The sequence below is a fragment of the Miniopterus schreibersii genome (assembly GCF_964146895.1).
Source record: "Miniopterus schreibersii genome assembly, chromosome: 1".
In the NCBI taxonomy this organism is placed as follows: Eukaryota; Metazoa; Chordata; class Mammalia; order Chiroptera; family Miniopteridae; genus Miniopterus; species Miniopterus schreibersii.
Genome location: NC_138101.1, coordinates 186843909 through 186856485, shown reverse-complemented (window position 1 = coordinate 186856485; position 12577 = coordinate 186843909). Strand labels below are relative to the sequence as shown.

At 42.4% G+C, this 12577-nt stretch overlaps 1 protein-coding gene and 1 pseudogene across 5 annotated transcripts in view; one reads left to right on the top strand and one right to left on the bottom strand.

Annotated features, from left to right (window-relative positions):
- Nucleotides 1–249: 249 nt before the first annotated feature.
- Nucleotides 250–5032, bottom strand: LOC308559104 (small ribosomal subunit protein eS27-like pseudogene; annotated as a pseudogene). 2 transcript variants are annotated; one of them, XR_014000614.1, is made up of 2 exons: nucleotides 4988–5032; nucleotides 250–2563 (listed from the first exon to the last, which is right to left on the bottom strand). The product of XR_014000614.1 is annotated as a small ribosomal subunit protein eS27-like pseudogene (transcript). The 2 variants fall into 2 exon arrangements; XR_014000625.1 differs by lacking the exon at nucleotides 4988–5032 and having other exon boundaries at nucleotides 250–2265; nucleotides 2347–2449.
- The window catches only part of GTF2A1 (general transcription factor IIA subunit 1), a 41344-nt gene continuing 32351 nt past the window's right edge, over nucleotides 3585–12577 (top strand). Inside the window, exons 1-2 of one of the 3 annotated variants that reach the window (XM_081141351.1) lie at nucleotides 3585–4081; nucleotides 8495–8596. In XM_081141351.1, the coding sequence (XP_080997477.1) occupies nucleotides 4052–4081; nucleotides 8495–8596 (132 nt within the window). In that variant the 5' untranslated portion in view covers nucleotides 3585–4051. Of the gene's footprint in view, nucleotides 4082–5328; nucleotides 6231–6264; nucleotides 6510–8494; nucleotides 8597–12577 lie in introns of those variants that run through there. The other 2 variants (XM_081141353.1, XM_081141352.1) reach the window with 2 other exon arrangements.

Sequence of the window (12577 nt, the reverse complement as noted above, 5' to 3'; positions counted from 1 at the left end):
CACCCCTCAAATCCTCAATGTTGGTTATACCAAGGGGTCCAAAGCAGCCCTTGGGGAACACTATCCCTCAAACATGGATTGGGATTCAAAAAGAAATACAAAACTCAGCACCTCTTTCATTAAAAACAAAAAAGTGGAGAAACTTTTAGGTAAAAAATATCCTAAAGTATTCTCACAGCTGCCTCAATAGACCTTAATCCTTCACATAGAGAAATGCCTTCATAGCTGGAGGTAGATTTTCTTTTTTCTTAGCATTGTTGCTTAAAGTCATTTGGGCAGTAAACATTCAAATGTTTGGACATATAAGGGTTGGTGTTTATTTTGTTTACATTATATTAAAATTTATGCAGTGATATTTTCCCTTTTCTTTTGTTTGGCAGTTACCACGTGTTTAGGCAGAATATGTATTTTTTTTATTGTTGAAAGTATTACAGATGTCCCCCATTTCCCTCCCTTACCCCCTCCACCCATCTCCCACCCCTCCCTAGGCCCCCGCCTGTCCATTGTCTGTGTACATGGGCTGTTCATATATGCTTATAAGTTCTTTGGTTAATCTCTTCCCGCCTTCCCTCTGATATCTCTCAGTCTGTTCCATGCTTAGGCAGAATATTAATATTAATATTAAGAGAAAGAAGTAACTTTTTAATCTGCTAAATGAAAACATTTTTAAGTTAAAAAAAAAAAAGAATTCATCACAAAGAAGGAGAGCACTATTACTGTTTAAGTATATGGCTGCTACAAAGCATGAGTTCACAAACTGAAAATCCAGTTTCCAAAGTCCCATTTTCCTTGTTTCAGTCACAGAAGTGTAGCTGGGGCTACAGGAGAGCTAAAATTAGGGCTAGTGTCCCGAGTTCCTTTCCATGTTGGAGCCGGAGCCAGGTCCAGTCCAGCATCGGGCCAGCTTAGCTTGTTTTCTACTACAACCAATCGCATGTGGGGTCCACACGGCCATGGGCCATATGGGAGAATGCAAGGAGCCAAGAGTTCCAAGGGTCACAAGCCAAGTGCAAAAGATCAACAAGAGAGAGAATTCTTTTGTTTAGGTAATTATGTATTTCCAAATTTTTGCAGGCTTGCAGTGCCCACACCCATTCTGGCCAACCATCTCTGTTCCCACGTGTGATTGACAGACAAGTACCTTCCCTGTGTTACCCCAGCTTTACTAGGATGTGCCTGTTTTCCCTTTGTTGGCTCCCTTCCACCAGAGATCAACAGGGAACATGCTGGTGTTTCCCTGAGGAGTGCAAGGTTGCAGCTTTCTGATGAAGCTGCCCAAATGACATGCCTATAATGTCTCACCTTCCCTCTTTGCTCCTTTCCTATTACTAATAACTAGCTAATTACAATGGTATCAGTAGGGAAGAAAACAAAGTGGAAGGTGAGGGATTCCATGTCCTCCAAAAATGCACAGGCACTTTAACAGCTGATAGCTCAATTTCAAAAATGAAATATATTTTAATAAACACTGCCTTTATAATTATTCAAACTGTGTGTATACATTTTTGGGGGACACCCTCCCTATATATAAGGAAGTAACAAGAAGACCTCTTAAAATACTGCAGTGAAATTGACCAGGAATGGTATAACTTTCCAGGCTGATGGTCAGCTGAATATTAACTGAATTACAAATGTTGACAGAATCAAAATTTTATATATTAAGAACACTATAATTTGCTGTGCATTTAAAAAAAAAAAAATCCAAAATGTATTTATTGGGATGGTTCCCCACTCATCTTGAATTGAGGTGCTTTTAGTGCTGCTTCCTTCTGAAGGTGCATCCTTCTGCAAGCCTGGCCTTTCCTCTTGTTGGCTGACAGAGGACAGTGGAGCAACCAACACACAAAACTACCGTTTGTGCAGGGCTACAGACCGCAGCGATTTTACAGCATCCTGGGCATTTCATATCCATGAAGTAGGAATCGGGGCTCTGCACCAGGCACTTCTTGTGTTCTCTCTTCTGGAGAGGGGTGAAGGAGATCCCTAGCAAGAGGGATGCTGTCATGGGGAGGTCGCTGGTAGAAACGCTCCTTGAAAAAGTGCCCAGGAACAGGCAGCTCTGCAGGGAACTGAGAAGCAAACGCGTGCTAAGAGCTGACTGGAGCCCGGGCACGGCCCAGCGGTTGCGCCTGACCTGCGACACAGGAGATCTCCCTCCGATCCTGGCGCGGGGCGGCGCGGGGTTGCCCGCTGCATGCCCAGCAGGGGGCGTGCAGGAGGCAGCCAGGCAATGGCTCCCATCGATGTTTCTCTCTCCCCCTCTCCCTGAAATCAATTAGAAGAAAAAAAAAAAGTTGAATGAACGATCATTGAAAGAAATCTCAAGTTAATAGATATTCTCTATACCTGTCCACAACTGCCCGTGTCTGACTACTTCCGGCTCTGCCCTCTCTGCCCTCGTCCGTCGCGGCCTGGCGGTCGCGTCTGCTCCTCTCTCTAGGAGGACGTCCGTCCGTCTTCTTCAGATCTGGCTTCAGCAGCACGGGGCTTTGATATTTTTTGTCTTATCTTTTAAGGATGAATTCTTTCCCTCGTCCGGACTACATTCCACGTCTCTCAATTCCTAAGGGCACGAAAATTAGGGACTGTGAGCTGCGCCTTCTCAGCAGAGCGTTCTTTGTTCCGCGTGACAGGCTGACGTGAAGGCGGGTGCAGCTCGGGCGAAGTAGGTCAAATGAGCTCGAATTTATAGACACTTCCCGCCAGCCCTCCCCGGCGGAGGCCGCGCGAGCCGGCGGCTTGAGGCGAGTATCTCAGACCTTAGTCAGTACGCGCCGGCCATGGGGAGTCACAGTATTTCAGCGATATTGTTAAAAAACGAGGGCAAGTGACCGTGCTGTCGTGATCCGGGAGCGGGTGCTTGGTTTTTCTTGGCATTGCCACCACCCAGAGAAATCATTTAAGAGTAGGGGCCAGACCCTGGAGACACTTAAGCCCCGAGAGATTTTAAGTTGCACCGATGGAGACAAACGACTCGGCCGACTTCGGGGTATTTCATTCTGGCAAGTGGGCCCACGTCCGCTTTCATCGCGGTTAGGAACATGGACACAGGTTTGCAAGCGAAAGGCCCGAGCTGGCGGAGAGGCGCAAAAGCGCCCGAGCGCGCAGCCCAACCTCGCTCACCGCCCGGGCGATGACTCCGCATTTAAAACCCGCCCTCGGCCGGCGCGCGCGGGGGCCCGGACGCCGCGCCACGTGACCTGCGGTCGGCCGCCATGCCTACCGAGGCAGCCGCCACCCCCTCCACGGTCCCAGTTCCTCCGTTGCGGGGAAGGTGCAGAAACGCCTGGCAGGAGGCGGTCCCCGCGGCGCTGAACTCGAGCGTCACCAGAGCTCACGCCTTTCCCATCACTGCTTTGCAAGCCCCTCGTTCCAAAAGAGCTACCGGCGACTTCCGCCCCGGTGACAGCCACGTGATCGCGAGACTCGAGGGAGGCCGCCGTCCTCCTTCGCTACTCCAGTTCCCGGAGTCCGCGCGCCCAGCACCCTCCACGGCGCGCGAGGCCGCGGCTCTCGCGGTGTCTCGCGCCGGCCCCGCCCACCTCTGCCCCCGCCCTTTCCGCCCCTCCCTCCCCCTCCGCCCTGTCTCTCGGCGGCGGCGGCGGCGGCGGCGGCTCGCGCAGCTCGTTGGCTCGCTATATAAAGGGAAGACGCGGGCCGACCGGACGGCTGGGGCTGCAGCCGGTGGCGGCAGCGGCGGTGTGGGGAGCGGCGACCGGCGGTGGTTTCCCTCCTGGGCGCGGGGTGGGGAGCGGGCAACGCCCCCCGGACCCCCTAAGGGTCTTGGCTTTTTTTTTTTTTTTTTAAAGGGCGATTCCCGAGGATTTTAGCTCCGGGAGGACTGCCCCCCTCCTCCTCCTCCTCTCACCGCTCCCTTCTACTCTTTGAGGATCCGGTTTTGTTTTAAAATTTTTCCCCCCAATCTTGCGGTGGCTTGCTTGGGTCACCCTCCGGTGTTTTGTTTTTTGTGTTTTTTTTTTTTTTAATTTTTATTTTGTTTTGATCTTGTTTCCTCGGGGTTGCCCCCCTCTTGTTTGTGTTGTGTGTGGAAATGGCGAACTCGGCAAATACAAACACCGTGGTAAGGACGTGGTTCGGTGGCCGGCGGGGGCTTCGATCCGGCGGCAGCAACGGCCGGACCGGGCGGGGGTGGGGACGGTGGCGACTGCCGGCCTCGGCTCTCCCCGGCTGCCCGCGCGGCCGCCGCCGCTTCCCGCCTCCCGCCTCGGGCGCAGCGGGCCGGGCGGCGGGCGCGGGGGGGCGCCGAGGGCTGGCGGGAGGCGGGGGGCGCCCGCCCGCGGGACCGGGGGCCGCCGCGGGGCGGTCCGGGCCGCGGAGGCCGTTGGGCAGGGGCGGACGCGCGGCCCCGGCCCCGGCGCCGGGAGGGAGGGCGGGCGGGAGCCGCCGCTTCCCCCCGAAGTCGGCCCGGCCGCGCGGCTCGAGAAGGGCCCCGCGAGCAGCCCCAGCGCCAAAACGGCGCCTGGGGAATTGGGCGAGTTCCCGAGACCACCGCGGTCCACTTTAGCGCGGTGGAAGGCTCATGGCTACTTTGGGGGTTCCTTTGGGTGTTTCTGGCGATCGTGCTTAGGGAGCCTTCACTGGGGCCATTTTATGTTTTAAAAAAAAAAAAAAAAAAAGAGGACGAAGGTTGAAAAGCACTTATCTCGGTTCCTTCCGAATCGGTAAAATGGCGAAGGGGAAGCAGAGCCCCCACGGTATCTCCGACTAGCAAAAGCACCAAAGCAAACAAAAAAAAGCCTGCAGCGGTCCAAGTGCCCCCGCTTTCGTCTTGAAATTTGCCTCCTTCTCCCCGTTTGTCCCTTTTTGGTTACTTGCGATCACGTAGGTTTGCAAAAAGCAGTCACATAAATGACCTTTTCAGTCACCACCGCAGTGCGATCACTAGTCCACCCCACTCTTAATTTTCTTGTGACAATCAAACACGCTCTCGCCCGGTCCCGAACGCCGCGGCCGCCCGACTCCGTACCGTTGGCGACTCGGGTCGATCCATCATGGCCGCGGCGCTTCCCCTGCCTTTCCGTCCCCGCGCCTTGTGGTCCTCCTCCCTTTGGCTGCCCTGTTTATATAGAGCCATTGCCGCTCTCTAATATAGACTCTGCCAGGATGGGAAGGTGCTTTTCAGGCCTACGTCACCGCCTCTCCATTTAAACACCAGATCCGGCTTTAAATAGTGAGAGCGGCTGCGAGCGGGGCTGGGAGGTGCGTGCTCCCGGCGAGCGGCGGGCGTGCGGAGCTCGCCGCGTCCCGACCCTTTCCCCGCGCCGGGACCTCGCACCCCGCCCGGGCCGCTCGCGCTGCTCCAAGTTTTTGTTCTGATGCTGCGGCTGGGATTTGCCGCCCTTGTTAGGAGAAAATAAAATTGCTGCCCCTTTATGTTTTATTTTTATTTTTTTTAAGGAGACTTTTAGCTCAGATGTCTAATGGTGTTTGCATGAGAAGATAGGTGCCTTATTGTCGGGAATTTTAAAAACTGCCTTCTACGTTAACTGTTAGTGCGGAGGACCGGACTTTGTAGTATTTTGTTCATTGAGTATTCAGGGAATATGTTAGAAATGTAACTCCTAGTATTTCATTATGCTTTTCTGTAATATCAATTACAGAAAAATGGCTTTTCAGAGAAATGGATTAACTGCCTAATGCTTCAACGTAGGATCTTACGTCCACAATACATTTATGTATACGGAAATTGTGAGTGATGAATGGGAGGTGGCTTGGTGCAAACTGGATTTAAAAAAATTAAAATTCTAAGTAGGTGGTATTTTTATTGCATTGGAAATTAATATGATATGCAATATAGAAGTTAGTCCAATTTATTTTCTAATATTGCACCAGGGGGCTAACACTTTGGAAAGGAACCTTCTAATTAATCATTAGATAAAAGCACTATGGCCCTTTGTGCTTGGAATATCTGTGCATTGAAACCAGGACAAACATCCTAAATTACTTTGTTTTTCATAAAAGGTAGAAACTTTGGCTCAAGTAAAGTTTAGCATTTTAAATAATTTGGAAATTACTTATTTCAAATAGTGCCTACAAACTCTCATACTTTAAAAAACATAGTGTGAGAGCTTTTCAGCTTGGGAACAATTCTGCTGAATTATTCTTTATGCATATGCTTCATGAAGAATACACATTCCTCTTCAACTATAGTGTTCTTGAATCCATTAAGTGGTCAAGTTGAGGATAACCACTAGTGGGTAACCTTTTGAGTAAGTACTTTATAAATGAATTTTTGTAATTTAGTAGTTAAATCACTATGGGTAAGGTGCTACTCATAGGTGTACTCTTCCTTGTATATAGAATCAGAATGTTAAAATGAGGCACTGTAGAGATGCACAGTTTATACATGAATAAGTTAAAGTTCACAGAGGCAGATTTGGCAAAATAGAAAAGCAAGTTTGTGGTGGAACATTAAAGGCGAGAACCCAGATAAATGAATTGTTTTTCTTGTTGTAATATAAAGGAACAAGTAATTCCTAATGGTTGAGGTAAGTTGTATGGGGGAACTCATTATTTGTATTTTTGCTAGGCAGGGGCACATATTATTATTAGAGGATTCCCCTGTGATAAGGGTGTTGCTCATAGTGATGCTAATGAAACATTTATTTCTGTTTCAGGTTTGTTTATGAGAGCAAACCATTGGTTTTATTGGTAGCCAGTAACTTTTACCTTAAGCAAGATACAGAACACTAATAATGACAAAGCATTAACAAAGGGCTGTTATCCTTAACTTTGTGTGATAGTGGATAGGATTTATATTGAGGCAACTCAAGTTTTATCACTGACATGCAGACTTCCTTTTGTCTAACATGTAAAAATTAGGATATAAGCAAATTGTTCTGTTGTCCAACTTTTGGTTTTTAAAAAAATATAGTAGTTCCTCTGTCCAGCTCCCCTCCCCCATCAGCAGTTTCAGTTACTAGTGGTCAGTTGTGGTTCGAAAATATTAAATAGAAAATTCCAGAAATAATTCATAAGTTTGAAATCTTCCCCCAACCCTGCACTGCCGGAGACATGAATCATCCTTTTGCCCAGTATCCATGTCGTCTATGCTACTCTTCCGTTATTGACTATCCCAGTATCACAGTGCTTATGTTCAAGTAATACTCATTTTACTAAATAGCAGCCCCAAAGCAAAAGAGTAGTGCTGCTGGCAATCTGGACACGCCAAAGAGAATCTGCAAGTGCTTCCTTTAAATGAAAAAGGGAAAGTTCTTAATGAGAAAGAAAAGAAAAAAAACACCTGTATGCTGGAGATCTTCAATAAGAATGAATCTTCTGTCCCTGAAATGTGGGGAAGAAAAAAGAAATCCATGCTGGTTTTGCTGTTGTACCTCAAACTACAAAAGTTATGGCCATAGTGCGTGATAACTGCTTATTGAAGATGGAAAAGGCATCAAATTTGTGTGGAATTTTTGGGAAATTTTTCAAAAATTAAGTTTAAGGGAGAGAGGCCACATCACATAAGTTTTATTACAGTATATTGTTGTAATTGTTTTATTATTGTTAATCTCTTAGTGTGCCTAATTTATAAACTAGAAGTTTATCAGGCATGTATGTATAGGAGAAAACGTAGTGTATATAGGAGTAAGTATCGCCTATGTGCTTAGTCATTCCTTGAGGGTCTGGGACCACATCCCTGTGAATAAGGGGGGCTACTGTATATTGTACTTTTGAAAGTGTTTCACAGTATTCTCATGCTGGCCTTCTGGCAACCTTCCAGAAGCCAGCTTCTCCCTCCACCCCCAAGAAATACCAATAATAGTAATAGTAATAATTTAAAAACTAAGCCTGAAGATTATTCATGATTCTCTTCCATAGCATCAACTGCGCAGTAGTAGAATGAGAGAAATTTTGGGAAAGAGATCAATGTGCCTTGTTCCTCTGGGATTCTGAGGCCTATTATTATGGGTATATGAACAGTTTAATCAGATAACCTTAAAAGTACAGACTGAGCAACAAAAACAGAAGTTGGGTGATTTTAAAATTTAAATAGTCATTGGGTTCAGATTATATCCAGGCAAATGACTCTAGTACATAAAAGGTTCTCTAAAGCCTAAGACTTAGTGACAAGGTTATGAGATATAATAGGGGTCACACGAAGTAAAATATTAGGAACTAGATATAGCAACCCATAAAGCATTGGATCACATTAGGTGTTTTGACTACAACATAGAAAATTATAACTGGAAATTGTATGACCTGGTATGTGTAAGGACCTTTTCTGTATATGAATTGTATTAAATAGTCTTAAAACTTTTATGAAAATATGCATTCACCAAATAATCTAGTTTAAGGCAAATGACGTTTTCTAGGACTGCCATATCTTTAAAGTTGTATCTTCTAAAATAAGTTGTAGATAGTTGGAAAAAGTACTACTGTGTTACATTGAATTTTCGAAAATGTGTTATACATTTTAATATGTGAAAAATGATCTTTTCCAACAGTTTTTTTTTTTTTTTTTTTTTTAAAGCCTAAATTATACAGATCTGTGATTGAAGATGTTATTAATGATGTGAGAGACATCTTTTTGGATGATGGAGTCGATGAACAAGTTCTGATGGAACTAAAAACTGTGAGTTTGTACTCTTCCCCTTTTAAAAAAAATACTTTCTTTAGCCAGAGACTAATCCATAATTTCTCCATAGGGTGCACATTTGACTTTGTTGCAGGAGTATAGTTAAGTGAAGGGTGCTGGTTTTAAATCCCAACTCTACCATCATTCTTCTTCTTACCTTAGGCAAACTATTTCTATTTCAGTTCCTTATATGTGAGGTGGGAATTAGTAGTACTTATCATACAGTTTTGTTTTGAGGAGTAAATGTAATAATCGTATAAAGCTTAGCACAGTGCCTGGCAATAGCATTAGCTGTTGTTAATAACCTATATTTATGGTCTAATTACTTGACATATCTAAAAGTTTTCTTTTTTTATGGTTTTATAATGTACTGTATTCCAAAACATGTTTATATTGTGGAGACTGAGTAAGTGCTTAAAAAAGAATTTCATGTTCTTGAGTTTGATTCTTTATAATATTGGTCAGATGTGAGGTTTATCATATATTTTACTTTGGTTGTTGGTTTTCTGTCTTTCATTGGATTTAAGCAGAAATATTTAGATATTTTAATTTAGCATTTGTATTTTTTGGGTAGTGTAATGACTCGTGAAATTGTGTAATATCTTTGCCTTATTGCTTAGGACAGTGATTCTCAAAGTATGGTCCGTGGACTCCTTGGGTTTTCCCACAGACTCTTTCAGGGGTCCATGAGGTTGACCAAATGCCCAAGTCCAAATAATCATAGTTTGTCACATTTTCGTTAAAAGTTGTGTTCCATGAAAAATGCTTAGTTCAGCTCTCAACTCAAATGCACATGTGCTTTTCCTTGAGATAACTATTTCATATGGAGCAAAAGTTACTTATGCATGTTCCTTATGCAAAAGTTCCTTATTTGGTGCGTTGAATATTAAAAAGGTGTTTACTTAAGGTCAAGATGAGATCAGTGTTGATATTAAGAAATGGCAAGTATTTGATATTCTATAATGAAATGTGTTAACATTTGGAATATCTGCACAATTCATTGAACTCATGTTTCCAAAGGACCAGTGCATGATGTTGCAGAATTGGTTCAGAGTGAAAGATAAATTAATGGATTTTAATCAAAGAGTATGTCAGGTTCATTGGTATATGGCTACAGATTTTACAATGCAGCTAACTTTTAAGAAACCATCACTTAAAATACTTTTTCCTTTCCCTGTTTCTTAGCTGTGGGAAGACAAGTGAATACAGAAGCAGATATAGGACTCCAGCTATTTTTCTTTAAGCCATTTCTCACTAAATTTTATATGTCACATACAGTTATTTTCATTAAAAATATGTTATTTATGTTAACATGTAATGGTTACATTATTTTTAAATGAATTAATAAACATTTAAAACAATTTTTTTAAATCCTTATCCGAGGATATACTTACTGATTTTTAGAGAGAGAGACAGACAGACAGATACCGATTGGTTTTCTCCCGTACATGCCCTGACCGGGGATCGAACCTGAAGCCTGCTCCAACCAACAGAGCCACCAGGCTGGGGCTAGTAAACATTTTTTAAAAAACCTTAGTTATAATTTCATGAAAGTTCTTTGAGGTCCTCAGTAATTTTTGAAAGTGATATAGGATCCTGAGACCAAAACATTTTAAAACTCTGGCTTAGAAACTGGGCACTGAGCTCATTTAGAGCTATGTTCAAATAAGTTAATCACAGTTAATGAATGCTAAGGAACATTTGTTGTGGTCTAATTTATCCATTCAATGGAAATGTGGAGGCTGTAATTTAGAAACTTAAAAGTAAATCTCACCTTTATTATGGTAATGAAATATATCTTAGGGTGTTTAGGCAATTTATTCTGGCAACTTCTGTAGAGTTTTCAATAAGAATCTGCCCCTGTGAGGAAGGAAAAATATGCAGGTTTAAGTGAAATGAGCATATATTTATCTTCTTTTTATTAATTAATTTTTTTTTCTTTATTACTTTTTACTGAGGTATAATTGACTAATTGACATACAACATTGTATTAGTTTCAGGTGTACAACATAGTAATTTGATACTTGTATGCTGTTGTGAAATCATCACCACAAAAATAGAAATTTGTCACCACACATAGTTACAAAATTTTTTTCTTCTGTGGTAATGAAGGACTTGAAAGATTTACTCTTAGCAACTTTGAAATATGCAATAGAGTATTATACAATGTACGGATGATGTGTTACAGAATTGTATACCTGAAGCCATTTTATTAACCAATGTCACCCCACTAAATTCAGTTAAAAAAAAAGAAATACCCAGAGTGGAGGGTGCAAAATGGGTGAAGGGAATCAAGAGAAACAGCGTTTTTATATACTAGGGTGGTTTCTTTTGCGTCCACAGGACCGTGAAAAATTCATTCTTGTGTTCTGCACAGTAGGCATTCACACTTTGATTAAGGAGATGGAGAGATTAGATAGTCTGTGAGGGAATAGCATGCTCTAGGTGGGAAAGAAAGTGTGCAATAAATCAAAATAACAACTAGTTCAGCTATAGAAATGGTAGAAACTTAAGACCAGAAAAATACTTCCAGCACATGCTTGACCGAAAGAATAAAACTGATGATCAAATTACAAAGGTGTCTCTGTGAACATTTTAACAAATTTATAGAGATACTTATCTTGAGAGAAATATAATGGTTACTAAAGCTGAAGAGTAGAGATCTAAAAATACAAGTGAAGGAATGCCAGCTTTGAGGCGTGAGTTGGAAGAAGAGCAGTGTAAACTGCTCAGACAGCATGAGGTATCTCAGGGAAATGAGTAAGAAGAGAATAAGCTTAATTTGATTCCTTTGTGTTACAGGAGTGAATATTTTACAGTTTATGTTCCACTCTTATAATTTTTTCAGTTGTCCTTCTTCTGTGACCTTATGTAGAAGGTATGACACTTTTAGGTGTAGAAAATCAATACCAAAGACTTTAATTTATCTCAGGTAAAACTAGTGGTCAATCCAGATTGTTTGTTAATTACTCTTGCTTTTCACAGTCTGGAGAATTGATTTTTCCTACTGGTCCCAGTGGAATCAAGGCATTCACTCCAAAGAGAATGAGCTGTCTTTGAGACCAAATAGCTCCCCCTGCATTTTTACTACATTTGCCTTTTTAAATATATGTGTATGTACACATATACGTACATACACACACACATATATATACACTCACATATGTATAATATACAGTATAGAATATTTAAATATATTTATATATGTTTTATAGGTTATGCACTGATTTTTTTGTTTAATGGTTACTAATAGCACAAATTGTGACTTACTCAACTCTGAATCCCCAGCTTCTAACATAATGCCTGGCATGTGATTGGCATTCAGTAAACATTTGATTTAACTGGTTAATAACATATGTGACTCTAGAACCTAACTGAACAAAGTAGTTTAATGTTTTTGTTGTTTTTTTAAATTTTAAATGGGGCATAGTTTTTTCTATTCTGGGTTGTAAGTGGATTAAATAAACCTGTTAGTTTAAAATGAGTTATTTTAATTCTCTGCACTGATTTCTTCAGGATCTCATTAGAATTTTCAGAATGTGTCCTAGTTTTAACATTTTGACAGCCAGCACTCTCTAATAGAACTTACTGTGGTGGTGGAAATGTTCTATATCTGTGCTCTCCATTACGGTAGCCATTAGCCACATGTGGCTGTTTAAGTACTTGAAATGTGGTTAGTGGAACAGAAATTAATTTTTATTTAATTATAATTGATTTCAGTTTAAATTGCCATGTGTGGTTAGTGGCTACTCTACTGGACCCTGCAAGTTTAGACATTCTTGCTAATAAAACTAACATTAATTTCATATTTTATGGTTTATAAAGGACTTTGTCGTTAGCCACATCCCCTTCCTCCTTTTTGGCCATTTCACCAAACTCTCATCAAAAACTTCCATATGGTTTCATAAGGGTTCAGTGGTGAATTGTATTATGAATTAATGAGTAGTGAGAGTGCATGTAATTTGAATTTTATCTAGA